Here is a 15204-nt window from a genome sequence, read left to right as displayed (position 1 = left end):
CCCACCCCATCTATGAACAATGAAAGAGTGCTTATTTAGAAATAGGACTTCCATAATTTTAATTTAATTATCAATAATTAATAGATAGATGCTAAAGATTTAAATTTTAGGATATAATTTTAGTAATTTATTTTATGTTTTTTTCTTTTCAATTTAATTTAAAAAAGTTATAAAATTACACTTAACTAATATATATATGTGTGTGATGAGTGAAATGAGTTATGTGTTTTTTGGACATGTTATATTGATAAGTTAGTTTATGGTATTGCAACAAAACTTAATTATAGATTAAGAATTGTCATAGAAAAATAGAGGTGAATTTCCATGGTTAAGAATCTTTGTTACATGTTTTTTCTAAAATTATATGTTTAATTCATATATTAATTTTTTTATAATAATAGTAATAATAAGTTTTTAAAATAAAATAAAAATTTATTTAATTGGGCCAAGAGACGCTCTACCACAACTTAGTATAGCAAGAATGTTGTAAAATTTTAGTTATATAAGACATTATGTAATGTTTTCAACATTAAAATTTAAAACTAAAATTAAGAAATAATAATTATATATTTAAAATAAATTAAGAATTGTCATAGAAAAATAGAGGTGAAGTTCCATGACTAAGAATCAAGTTTTTCTAATATATATATATATATATATATTATTATAAGTTTTTAAAATAAAATAATAATTTAATTAATTGTGTTTAGAGACTTTCTACAATTCAATATGGCAGGGATGTTGTAAAATGTTAGTTACATCAGACCTTATGTAATGTTTGTGACATTGAAAAAAAAATAAAAAAATTAAGAAATAATCATTTTACAATCGAGTATGAGGGTGATGTGTAATTTTGGGTTCTCATGCGTCTTTTAAAAAATACTTTAAAATAATTTCAAAACATTAATAATTGTTTTCTCATTGTGCTCACTTGGTTCGTTGATATTTCACTTTCACTCTTTGAGTAATCAATAAAATATTTCGATATCTTTATTAAAGGATAAAGTAATTGATACCTATGTTAAAGGATAAAGTAATTAAAATTTAAAGAAAAACTTTTGTTTCTCTTATGATTATTTCATTATAAAACTTAAAAAAGAAAAAAAAGAGTACGAATATCCATAGCACCTAATATATTTCAATATAAAATATGTGTATGTAAAATATGTGTATGTTAATATCTAACTTAGTAAAATATTTCAAGATTCGAAAGTAAAGAATAATTAAAGTTAAAATAATTTATAAGAAATGTGTAAGTGATTCAATTTTTAATATAAAATATTAATAAAGATAAATTATTCAAAATACAATTTAAATGATGAAAAATTACACATAGTTTATATAGAGATAAAAATATTATTATAGATCTCCTTTAATCAGAGACTTTTCAAGCAAGAGAAAGAATTTAATATATGTGTAAATCTTTTTTCAAGTTTTGTATTTTATAAAGACGTTTGCATATAATGATATTTGTTCCCTTTCCGTCATAGTCCATGGTTAAAATGGATCTATTCTAGTATATTTTAAATTGAATTTTATTTTTTATTTTGTAGATTTAGATATTAAATGGATATTTGATAAATCCAAATTTAAAATCAATTTAGACTGGTTATGATTTTTTTTTTAATAATTTTTCTTTTTAAATTTACATAATTTGAGTGGGCCTAATCAAGTTCAAAACTAAAAAAGTAAAATATGTATGCCTTAGTATTAGCAGTCAAACAATTTATTTATTATTATTAGACTTTTGTTTTTTAAAATGTTCCGTAAACAGAGAGAAAGAGACACCCCAGGCGAAAAGATCCGTGAAGTAGTTCGTCGGGGCTGCGACAGGCGAGAGGTTATTTAAGGTTGTTGGGCTCTACCCACCCAAAAATCCGTGCAAAGTTTACGACCACGAGCTCAGCTTCCTTTATTCTCCGCGCGATCTTCTTTAGACTTTTACTTGAGAGCCCCCAAGTCGATTCTTCGCACACCGAATTCTTCAACAGCGGCTACTGCAGAATTTCCAAGGCCGCGAGTTTCGATCCTGCGCCGCCCAAAAATGGTGATTGTTTCAATGTTTCAATGAGTCCCTGCAACAGGCAGACCTCCCGCTTATTTAATTAGTGAGTCCCCTGTACAGGCAGGCATCTTGCTTAGGGATAGTGGAGCAATAATGTTACTGAATATTGGCTGGAAATACCGATTGATCCCCTCGTCTTCCTGTGTTGGCGAGCGCGAGTACAGGAAATTAGGGAAGGGAAATTCCAGATGGAGCCCTGCATCAAACTTTGCAATAATTAGTTGTGAGATCAGAAGCGACTCCGGCGCCGGGAATTGGAAAACCAGAAAGGCGTTGAATTTAATTCGGAGTTTGAATTTGTGGAGCTGGGCGGACGCGATCGCAGAGTGGGCGGACGAAATAAAGGAGCGAGGGATGGTGCAGCGGAGGCAACTGTACAGCCACGATGATTGGTTAAAGCACCGGAGCTCCAAGAGACACATACGCCACTTGTTGTCCACTTTCTCTTCGAGAGTCATTTTGTCCCTTGTGCCGCCGTTGTGTATCGTGGGCGTCATATCGGTGGCCATCGTCACGTACGATACGGGTGTGTCCACTGGGTGGCTGCCGTCGTTCATGCCGTTGCTCCACGCGTCGAGCACGTTGCCCTACGAGCTGACGGCCCCGGCTCTGGCGCTCCTGCTGGTGTTCCGCACCGAGGCGTCCTATGCCCGCTACGACGAGGGCAGGAAGACGTGGACGCAAGTGATCAGTAGCACCAAGGACTTCGCCCGCCACGCCAGCTCCTGGATCCGCCATTCCAATTCCGACGCCCCTGGTGTCAAATCCCTTTTGCTCAATTACATCATGGCCTTCCCCGTGGCTCTCAAGGTACTAAATTCACTCAAGTTTCGATCCTATAATGACTTAAAAAAAAAAACCTATAATGTTTTTATAGAAATTTTGATGAATTACATTTTTCTAAAATTCCACACTGCACCATATCACTTTATCACTTTTAAAGACAGTTCTACTTAATGAAAATCTGACATATATCACTTTATCATTTTTGAAGACAGTTCCTGTGAAAATCTGACATATATATATGTGCATATTAAATAATATTTTTAATTTTAAGTTGATTATATATTAAAAATATTCCACTAATACTAACGTAATATATTTTCTTAATTTAAAAAATTCTTACTTCCACTATATATTGTAGGTATCTATTTTTTCATTAATATTTTTTATACTGCTTTATATTTTTTTATTAATTTTGAATTCCATTTTCCTGCAATATATCGTCATTTTTTTTTCAATATATATCCCTCAATATGAACCTATGTGGTATGGTATTGCTCCCCTAGTGAAGCTCGTGTGGGTTTGCTCCCCTTTGAAGACCCTGTGGGTTCTCAATGGTCATTAAGATGACTTAAAATGCAATTTTTTTGGCTAAAATACATTGGAGATAAATACCATAGGCAAAACCATGGATTGTCATATACAGAAAAAATCAAGTTTATGTAAACCACCCTAACATTTTCCTATTCTTCCACTTATTAAAATGTCCATATTTTATATTTAGATTTAATACATTTTTCCTAAACAAAAAAATTTAAATTAATAAATAAAAACAAAAAATTGCTATAAATATGTCTAAAAATTACAAATTTAGCATCAAAGTATTATATTAATATGAGTTATCTATAATATGTTTTAACGTGAATAAGAGTGTTGTGACGGAGTTAATACCTATTAAGTTTAAATTTATAATAATATTTTTTTTAGATAATAAATATTAATATTAATATTAATATATAATTTATTTTATAAATATATAATAAGTTATGAAAATGTATAGTGGAGGGGTGTAAAGTAAATTTTGATAGGTATTTAGTTAGGTATTTTATGGTGTAAAAGTTTTATTGGTTTTGTGGGTAAAAATCTAGCAATGTCAAGGGTTCATGTGGCCTAGGTCTGGTGGCATCTCCAACCATGTTAAAGGTTGGTGCAGCTCAAACTTAACAGATTAGATGCTCCTAAGTCTTGACTACTCAAACCGCAGGTTAAAAGTGCCCATGATCTCAGAACTCACATTACCTAACAAACACAAAAATAAAATGTATGGTGTAAGAGATAGTGTTCTAGTGTAAATGTTTGATTGATTATAATAATTAATAAGTCCATCAGGTGTTCGTTAATTAGTTATTTATGATTATTTTGATGATATTAATTGGTTATGTTTAATTTTAATTCATTATATTTTTAACCATTTATTAGTATAGTATATGTTGATTTGAGTTCGTTATTATTAATATTATTATTTTTTTGAAATAGTTAGTAAAATTGTAAAGTTAGTTTTAATAAATTTTATTTATTTATTTTTTATAAAATTTGATTATTTTTTATAATTTAGATAATTTTTATTGATATTGATGGCTTGACCAAATTTGGTTTACTGACATGGATGAGTTATCCTCGAATTTATTTTATTATAGTTAATGATACTTTGATAATTATTTGCTGAATATAAATGAGGTTGGTTGGACTTAATTAGTTGTTAGGGTAAGAGTAATCACTTTTGGAAAATGAATGGCAGTGCCATATCATACATGGGTCAGACATGGAGCATGATTTAAGAAGCCTGCTTACAGAAGAGGACCTGGAGCTTGTACTTCATTCTAATCATAAACCCAATTGCATTATCCATCTTCTTTCAGAAATTCTCATTCACCTCCCCTTGGATGATTCCAAGAAACGTATTTTGGTGAGTACCGAATTTTTGTGAAATTTTGGAATGTTTCAAACATTTGATAAATAAAAGCAAAATCAACTATTTACCTTTGTTCTTATTTATCAGATTTCCAAATGCTAAAAATTCTTACAATAAAATCAATCCTAATAAAATATGGCTGACTGAATGATAGGATTCTCATATATCCCAATTCAACGAGAGCGTAAGCGTGTGCGAGAGACTGATTCGGTCACCAATTCCACTGTCATACACGCGGCTGACAGCAAGATTTCTAGTGTTTTGGCATCTCATACTTCCAATCATACTGTGGGATGAATGTCACTGGTCTGTCATACCTGCTACATTGTTCAGTGCTTCATCATTGTTCTGTATTGAAGAGGTAATTAAGATGATCAGTGTTTCATCAATCTTCTGTATTGAAGAGGTAATTAAACATTATATGGGATATTTTTACGTAGGATTTTTGGAGGAAGTAGATTGTAGATTTCTGGAATATTTTGAGATTTTAGCAACAAATTTTAGCAACAAGGTCAAATAATTGATTTTATCCATGTATCCATGTTTTAGGAATCCGCAATGGAATTAAGGTTAGAAATTTACATTAACAATAAATTTTTAAATATTTTGAAGCTTAGAGAAAGTAAAATGTTTGACTTCATTTATATTCATCAAATTTCCAAAATATTTAGAAATTTGCAATCTACTTAGGCTCAGCTGGTAATTAGATCACTGCAAACATCATCATTGTTCTTGGTTTTCAGATTGTTGAACTTGTGATAATGCTAAGCCTTGGGTGAAATGTATTTGTTATGAAGGTGGCGGTTCTGATCGAGGAGCCTTTTCCCATACTTGCCCTAGACAAGATGTGTGCATTACTGCACGAGAATATCCAGGAAATGATAAAGTATGATGCTGTTGTTGAAGGCCACCTACAGAAGAAGATAGACAAATTATGCAAGGATCATGTGTCCAATTTAAATGGCTCTGCCAGGATCACACTTTAAATTTCAAAACTAAACTAAGCCAGTTATTCTGCAACACAGCAAGTTCCATTTTTGCCATCGAATTCTCCAGATTTGCAATGTTTCATCTTTACTCTCTTCGATGGACATTTGTAACGTATATTAAAACCTCCTCCTCATCATATGTTCAAGAGGGGAACATTGACCAAAGAAATATGGATGCCAGCTTGTTTATGGAGGCGTTCTGTATATATACTTGTATATACACACCATTATGGGTTTAAGACTGATAGATATCAATGCACTACTGCGTACGAATATCTTAAACCTCAGCAGCGTACAGTTTGTTAGTGTATGATATTTAATTGTGATTTTCATCCATAAGAAAATCAGACTTCGCTCTGAATCACGGAGTCCCTTGAGATGTGCACTCAAGTTTCACAAGTTTTTAATCGTGAACGAGAGTGGAAAAAAAAAAATCCTCCTTTGACATGAAGCACCAGAATCAGAGGTTCTTTTAGTGACAGTGGAACAAAAAATCATTCTTTAACCTGAAGCATTGGGATCAGATATAGTCCATGTGTCAAAATTGGAGGTAAACAACATCATTTATAATGAGCACTATTCACCATTTACATAATATTCCATAATAAAGTCATTATCAAATAAGTTAAGGGTATAAACTTTATAAATAATTAAATTATAATTTTATTTTAAATTATTGTTTTAATGATTATAAAAAAATAGTATATAGGTTAAAGTATATAGGTTAATTTTTAAAAAAATACAAGCATGAAGTTTCATCCCTTGTTTTATTATGAACATTTTTAACTTGTAAATATACTTTGTTATAATAGCATCTTATCAATACCACATAACCACATATATATATATATAAAATTTCGTAGAAATCTAGCAAGGTGTGTAGCTACTAGTAAACCTGAGGCCTATAATTTGCCCTCCTCTCCCTAAACCATATCTATTATTTTTACAACATTTTTTTAATTAAATAGAAAAGAAAAAAACACAATTATCTTTAAAATAAATGTAACCCTTTATTTTAACCACAAATCAATTGTAGAATAAACATCTAGATAATTTGAAGAGAACATTTTATGGAAATTTTAGTTGCAGAACGAGCATTTGTCGACAAGACCATCAAGATTCATGGGTCACTTATTGTATCGAGGATCACTGACAAGGGCCATGAGCACTCCCATAGGGAGGGGAGGGATACCCTCCTACCACAATGTCACTGTCGGTGAAGCCAACGGCAAATCCAATGTAAACACGTCAGGTACTCAAGGCGCCGACCCTAATAGTGGATGGTAATGGGTGCTTACTGACAAACTCGTCTCAGAGGGCAATGCCTCCCACGAGCCACGAAAAAGCCAAGATTCATTATTCTAGCCAACAAACTTGAGAACTATAGAACTTACATCAAGGATCGTGCTTTGATTTGTAAGTTTATAGGCATCTGGCCGACGGAAAGAGATCTAATCAAGTGGATTCAGCTGAAATGGCAACCTAAAGGCCATATTGACCTGAAACTAGGAGCCAGGGGTTTCTTCATAGTTATTTTTACCAACTTGGAGGATAAGGAGCGGATATTCGAAAATAGACCCTATTTCTACTATAATGTTGGGCTCTTCATGAGGTTCTAGGAAGAGTGTTATAACCCAGACCAGGAACAGTTCATGGCAACCCCAGTATGGGTTCACCTCTTTTCCCTTCCCAATGGACTTCTGGGATCCTAAAATTCTGGAAGGGATTGGTAACTCTGTCGGCAGATTCGTCAAAGCGGCATATGCTACTCAAAGAGGGAGATATATGTCGTATGCTCGAATAGGTGTATATATGAATATCACAGAACCACTTCTTGAATCAGTAGAACTGGAATACCAAGGAGTAGTATGGCAACAACCGCTTGATTACAAGCATATCTCGTTTCCTTGCAGACGGTGTCATGAATACGGGCACCCGTACAAGGAATGCCCCCTTAATCAGGTGGAAGTAGTGGGAGCAGCAGGGCCAAAATAAGCAGGACAAGCGCAGGAGGAAAATGACAGCTTCTAGGAAGTCTCCTACAAGAAAAGGACCAACAAACCCCACCAGGAAAATCCTGTGCTCAGATGCGAAAAAACCCTGCCAATGAGAATCAAATCAGGGTTTTTGAGGAGATGGGGGAAAGTTCAAAAGAAGCAGCGAAAGGAAAGGAAGTTGAATTGAGAGTTATTCCTAAAACAAACCCTAAGCGAAAAGAAAGAAACAAGAGGAGCTAAATGACAAGGAGGTGCCTGAACGAGTCATGGAACAGATCAATATGGAGATTGATGGGGCAAAGGAAGACTTAAGTGCCGAAGAGCAAGTCCTAAAGCGACCGTTGAATGAATGGCGAAACTTGGACGAGAGGTTCATACCTGAGGCTCAAAAAAGGCTATACTGGGATACCTTCAAACAATATCAAGCTAAACAAGCTCAAAACCGCTAGATCTGCTTGATCCCCCTATCTCCCAAATGGGAGCTCTCAATATCAAGGAGGACCAAGCAAAGGAGGGAAAAAAAGGGGCAAAAAGAACCTACAAGAGTCAATTCAGATGGTGGGTGATTTGCTGGTAAAATCAGGAAGGGTGATACTGTTGTCAACAATGTTTCACCAACTTAATAAACCTTCTCAATGATAGTGCTCTCATGGAATGTAAGATGCCTCAACAATCGAGGCAAACAACGAAATTTGAAGGAAAATTTAAGGAAGGATAAGGCCAGTATAATGATGCTTCAAGAGACAAAGGTGTCTGAAGACATGCTCAAATCAAACATTAGATCCATGTGGCCAGGATATGAAGTGATGGCAGAGGATGCCAAAGGTAGTGCAAGAGGTCTGGCAATTCTCTGGAACCCCTATGAAATCCTCTTTGACAATTGGGTGAGTATGCCTCGACTTCTTTCGGGCCGCTTTCGTCATATAGGCATAAGGGACTAGGCACTACTCATAGATTTTTATGAGCCTCACATTCCAGGAGAGAAAGAAACTTTCCTCCATAACATAGGAAAGCTCAGGAATATATGCCCTAATGAGTTGTGGATCATTGGGGGAGACTTTAATCTCATTACATCTTTGGAGGAAAAAAGAGGGGGGATTAGACACCAAGACCAGGAGATGGAGGACTTCTCAGACTTGATCTCTACTTTGAAACTTGTCGATATTACCACCAACAATGGCATATTTACATGGAACAACTGACGAGGAGGTAACACTAAGTAGCATCTAGCTTGGATCGATTCTTGGTGTCAGAAGGTCTCATAAGTAGGAATATTTTCTTCAAAGAAGCAATCCTTCCTTGTATGGGATCCTACTATTGGCCAATCTGATTAGAAATGGACCTTAAGCTGGCCCCCAGAAATCACCCCTTTTGGTTCGAAGCCTTTTGGCTCTGGGACCACAGCTTCCTATGTAAACTTGAACGCTGGTGGAAATCATGTTTGGTTCAAGGCACAAATTATATGCACACTGTCGAGCTCCGACTGAAAGAGTTGAAAAATCATATCAAAGGCTGGAATAAAGAGGAGTTTGGGAACATCATGAAGGAGTAACTTCAATTTCAGGCTCACGTGCATCACATCCAACAACAACAAATTACCAAAGGCAGAACTGAAACTCTTGCAACAGAGAAGGGGAAGACCTTGACCTAGCTGGAAGAGCGAAGAAAGCAAGTGGAAATCCTCTAGAAACAAAAATCTAGGATTCAGTGCCTACGCAAAGGCGAATGAAATACTCGTTTATTTCACAAAGCCATGATCCAGCATCGTCAGCAGAACATAATCTTCTCACTGAAAGATGCCATAGGGAATCAGTTGGTCTGGCATGAGGAGATGGAGAATCTCTTGGTATATCATTTCCATACCCATCTATCTGAACCTGATCACGATAGATCTAAAGCCATATAATTCATCGCCAGACATATTCCTCGGCTTGTGAGCAGAGACCAAAACATGGCTCTAATGAGGACCATTACCATGGAACAAGTCGAAGAAGTGGTTAAGGGATGGCCCAAAATAAAGCGTCAGGACTAGACGGATTCACAACAGATTTCTTTCAAGCAACCTGGCATTTCATGGGACCTGATATCCTAAAGGTGGTGGAGGAATCCTGACGGTCTCAATAGGTAAACCTGACTCTTAACTCTACCTTTCTTGCTCTACTACCTAAGTCAACTCAATCTGAATAACCCCAAGGGTTTTGACTGATTTCTCTTTGTAATGTCATTTATAAAATCATTTCCATGATCATGGTTCAGAGATTGAAACCATTGTTACAAGATTTGATCTCCCTAGAACAAACTGGATTTGTGCAAGGGCACCAGATCCTAGATGGGATAATCACTCCGCAGGAGGTGGTCCACTCTCTTAAGCAACTCAAAGCTAAAGTCATGCTCATTAAAGTGGATCTCTCTAAATTGTATGATCACCTCAATTGGAGGTATCTTTTAAGCACACTGAAATCCTTTCGATTTGAATCTCGATGGATAGCTTGGGTTTCCTCCCTTATCTCAACCCCTATTTTTTCAATCCTCATTAATGGCTCCCTGTCTCGTACCTTTAATCCCTCTAGGGGTCTGAGGCAAGGGGAACCCCTTTCACCCTTCTTCTTTATTCTTGTTGCGAAAGGTCTAGGCCACTATATCGATTCTGTTGCTTAGTCAGGCTCTCTTAGAGGTGTTCACCTCTGGGGCAATGACCTACCTCTCACTCACCAACAATTTGTTGAGGATATCATGCTTTTTTGCCAAGTTTCCCTCCAAGAAGCCAAAATGATCAAAGTTATTCTTTCTAAATTTATGAAATCCTCTAGTACCTTGATCAATAATGATAAATCTAATATCTTTTTCTTTAATACCCCAGCTCCTACCCAATCCTTTCTTTCCATAATTTTGGGATTCCGTATCGGATTCCTTCCTTCCAAATACTTGGGCATTCCCCTAGTCTAGTTCTCAATTCTCTTCGAACTTCTTGTTGGAAGGACCTCCTGGACCGTATCCAATCTTGCCTACAATCTTGTCTTTCCGAGCCCTAAATATTGTTGGTAGAGTAGTTCTTTTAAAGTCTGTGCTCCAATCCATGCCGATATATCAATTGTCTAGTCTAGCTGCTCCCAAATCTTGTTCTGCTAGTATGGTCGATATCTTCAAAAAATTCTTGTGGAAAGGAGCCTAGGAGGCAAAAAAAGTGGGCTCTTGTCTCGTGGGAAAAAAACACCAAACCCAAGATCACAGGTAGTCTTGGGCTTCGGGAACCTTATATTCTGAATCGAGTATTGGGGATGAAAATATGGTGGATATGGATACAGAGTGGACAGGATTTATGGAAAACCATATGGACACAGAAATATCAAATTCCCACCTCGCCTAAAGCAGTTTTAAGAACTCAAAACATACCGAAAGGATTGCGAATCTAGAATTTGGCCTCAACGAATAGAGATCTTATTTGTTTTTATACATTCTAGGAAATTTGAGATGGAAGACAAGCTCTCTTTTGGCAAGATTCCTCGCAACGGAGAGATAAACTTTTTAGTTGACAGGGTCTGGAAAATCTTTTTCTCTTCACAAATAGTCAAAATTGTACAACTGTGGAGAAATATTGGAAGCCTTCTTTAGACCCTGCTTGGACATAGTGGAAGGACAAACATGATTGGCCCAACCCCCGAGAAATTGAATAATAGATGCTAATGGAAAGAGAACTACGATCTCAAAAGGTGGCATGTTTGGAAGCCCCGAATATTCTTCGGTTGGGCTATACAACCAAAGGAATGTTTACCATTAAAGAAGCTTATAGTTTAGCCACTAAAGAGCCTCATGATCATGGTAATCCGATATGGAGAAAAAATTGGTTGGGACAATTTTGGCCAAAGATTGCCTACTTTTTATGGTTGGTGTGTCGACAGAGGATACTCACATGGGATCAACTCCAGAGAAGAGGGATCCATGGATCCTCATTGTGTGTATGTGTGAATCTAATATGGAGGATATGGAACACCTTATAAACCTCTTCCCCTTTGCGGATCAATTATGGTGCAACATGGCCCATCTTTTTGGACATTTGGATTGCGGCATCACCAATATCAAATATTCCTTGGAAATGTGGAGAAATGGGATCTTCACCAGTCTTGTTTTAAACCGAGCTTGAAACTTAAGCCCCGGTTTCCTTCTATGGGATCTTTGGAAGGAAAGGAACCGTAGGGTCTTTAAGAATCAGCGCCTCCCACAACCAAAATTTTGAGCTGGCGTCATTCAAAACATTCGTGAAACAATCTTAGCGGAGAAGTGGCATCTAATGTATGACTAGAAGGTTGCGCCTCATGAAACCCGAATTTTGTCTGCCCTAAACCTTGCCACTCAAATGATGGCTCCATCATCCTAAAAGCTTCTAGTTTCCCCTTGAGCATCTCCTTCTAAATTCTCTGCCCCTCCTTCAGGTTTTCTTAAGCTCAGTTTCGATGGGGCATCCAAAGGTAATCCTAGCGATGCAACTTTTGGTGGACTCTTTCAAGATTACAAAGGTCAGGCGACATATGTGTATGCATTAGACTATGGTTATGCAAGCAACAATCAGGTCGAATTCAATGGTTTAAATGCTAGAAGAGATGGATTCAAAAAACTAGTAGTGGAAGGGGACTCCAAATTAGTCATTAAGGCCCTCAAAAAGCTCAACAGGGGAACTAAATGGGAAAAGCTAAGTCAGACTTGGAGAAGGACCCATCTTGTGTACGAGATAAGTACTCTTCTCCCAAGCTTTCATTATATTATCCCTACGCATATGCTTCGAAATGGTAATAGGGCTGCTAACTTCTTAGCCAATTAGTGGTGCACCCACATGGGGTCATCTTTAGTAGCACCATGGACGAATGATACTTCTGAGGACCTAGAAGTTGTGGCTCGAATTCTGGCACTGGAAAGTAAACGAGATGATAGCCATGCAAAGGAAAATAATCAATACCCTTGATCGAGATGCATGCAAGAGGATCGTCCCACTTGGGACCCAAGCCATGAATGATTTGATGGTTATTAATGTGGGAGGGCGGTCGTGGCAGGTGTGCGACATGTATGACATATATGAGGTGATGCGAGGAGGCATGGGAGAGAGCAAGTTGGGTGGAAAGTCGTGCTGAGAATTAAACAACCAGGTGGTGGAGGATATCGCCAGTTCTTTGCATGCAATTTGGTTGTGGTGTATTGCAGTTCTGGGAGCTGAGGATCACTGATCGAGCTCCTTTCCTGCGACAAGTTTGGACGACAGGCCTCAATTGTGGAAGGGTCTCGGCGCAGGCTTCATGGAAATGGTTATAGGGTATGTGTTGTCTCTTCCCTTTGACCCTTTCCAGAGACATACCGAAAATGTGACAATATTTCATACAATCTTAGTTCCCTCCCATGAATGGGTGACTTTGAGATTCGATATGGTCTGTTCGTTAGATGGGAATATGGTTGAATCCGTTGTTTTTAAACCGGTTTTAGTCCTGTATAGTATTTATTACTTCACATAGGAATGTATGGCATAGTACGGACCTTCTCTCTTTGCGAGAAGGGTATCTGTCATGGTTGACATGATTGTTTCTATATTTGGTCGAATTGGGTTACAATTAGGACCTGTAGGATGTCGGTTTTGGTTCACTGTTACTCTGAATTTCGATGTGGGAAATGGCCCGAGGAGCGTGCTGACAATCCCTTCCTCGGAAGGAGATCGACTCACCATGGTTTGTATTGTTTCAATGTGGTGCTAGGGCACAAGGTGCTAGCAGATGGAGAAGAGTACCAATGGAAGGGGGATGCCCAGTTTTGTTGTATTTTTATCAGAAATAAACCTAATTTTATATGTCCCCTCTTTTTGTTCTTTGTTAATGCACCAGGTGTTAGTAGGTTGAAAGCCCGCCTAGTCTGCGAGCCGTGGGCTTCTGGTCGACTGGTGGTTTGGCTCAAAGATTGTTCTGTTGTTCAATGGGAGTTGGTGAATATGGTTCACCCAACTGTAGTGAAAAAAGAAAATGATACAGGAGCCAAGGCCTAGACGTCGCTGAAATGCAACACCTAGGGAGGGAAGATGAGCTTCCTCCTCGCAACTGCCAAGGCAAACTAGCCAGAAATCACAAGCTCGACATATCAGTGCTGCGACTCAAGCTTATGTCACAGGCAACCCTGCCCAGGTGAGACAGATGATTGCAGGTTGGGAGGCGGACCTCAACCAATGAGCCGAGCAGGAGATACAGGAGGAAGAATGGAGGATGTTGGTTCCGGATCCTATCAATACCCATGACAGGCTTACAAATTATAAAAAAACAATTCATCTCTACTGGATGATGAAGAATATAGTGGCCAGGGAAATTATGAACACAAGTTTCATTAAAACTGATCCAGGATTTCAGGAAATCCAAAAGGAATTCCAACTTGTCCAATTTCAAATTCAACAACAAAATGTTCAGTTGGGTCGTATTGAACGACACATCAGGTGCCCGCCTCAGTCAGATATTCTGGGTTCCAGTGCAAAGGACCCAACTCCAATGGAGTCCAGTGGAGTCCTCGGAGGACTAACTCTAGATGCTTAAGTAGTACTAATGTTAGTAGGATAAGAGTGAACTGGGTTTTAGACATTCATACCTATAAGGCTAAGTTTGACAGACTTAAAAACTTCAGATTTTGGAGGGCGTATAACGCATTCCGATGGACAACAGACTTGGTTTCCCAATGGGCAGGTTGAGACCACTGAATGTCTATTATGACTATAATCTACTTTTTATGAATAAGTGAAAAAATCCTACTAAACTTACAAAAAAAATGTCAACCCTCTATTCTAGATTACTATTACTTTTATTTTTATTATTTCTTAACATCAAAACACTATCATTTACTTATTAATTATTAACAATCAAACTAAAATTTTAAATCTCTTATTTTAAAATAAAGATGGGTTTTACTTTAATTAAAAAATTTAAACAAATAAAATTGTTCAATCCCACGAGTTACTTACTAATAAATCCTAAAAAGGAAACATAAAAGTCGTTTAGTTAAGACTAAGATACATCTCTTATTTGTGATTGGCAAAGTCCCATGTCAAGGAGGATTTTGCATCCCATTGTTAATAATATAAACCCGGCATCTTGGGAGAGATTTTACCATAAAGATGATACTCTTATTTATCATTATTAGGTTTAGGTTACTTTCTATATAGAATAATTAATATTAATTTAAAAAATGTTATCATTGAATTTAAAAATAATAAATAATTATAAAATTGGTTAATAAAGGTCATCTTGGGTGGTTAGGTGAATGGGGTGGTTAAGTGAATTGTAGGTGAATGGGGTGGTTAGGTGAATTGTTGTTATCTTCCATGCCTAGGTTTAAATATCCATTAATGACATGATGAGCTATAATGGTAGTGCCTATGTATATTGTTGTATTGGCTTTGAGGGTTGGAATGGTTCTTATCTTCTCGACCTATAATGCCTTGAG

At 36.8% G+C, this 15204-nt stretch overlaps 1 protein-coding gene across 1 annotated transcript; it reads left to right on the top strand.

The window, feature by feature from the left end:
* The first annotated feature begins 1892 nt into the window (after window positions 1-1892).
* On the top strand, window positions 1893-6128 carry LOC149167786 (voltage-dependent chloride channel 1, chloroplastic-like). Its single transcript, XM_089431594.1, has 4 exons — window positions 1893-2875; window positions 4587-4754; window positions 4915-5121; window positions 5558-6128. The coding sequence occupies exons 1-4, from the start codon at window positions 2159-2161 to the stop codon at window positions 5744-5746; spliced, it is 1281 nt and encodes a 426-aa protein (XP_089287720.1). The 5' UTR covers window positions 1893-2158; the 3' UTR covers window positions 5747-6128.
* The last annotated feature ends 9076 nt before the right edge of the window (window positions 6129-15204 follow it).

This window comes from Pinus tabuliformis, chromosome 5_1 (assembly GCF_031772625.1).
Source record: "Pinus tabuliformis cultivar Carrire ecotype Pingquan chromosome 5_1, CPIR1, whole genome shotgun sequence".
Taxonomy (NCBI): Eukaryota; Viridiplantae; Streptophyta; class Pinopsida; order Pinales; family Pinaceae; genus Pinus; species Pinus tabuliformis.
The sequence above is the reverse complement of the archived record's forward strand: the minus strand, read 5'-3'. Positions and strand labels throughout refer to the sequence as shown.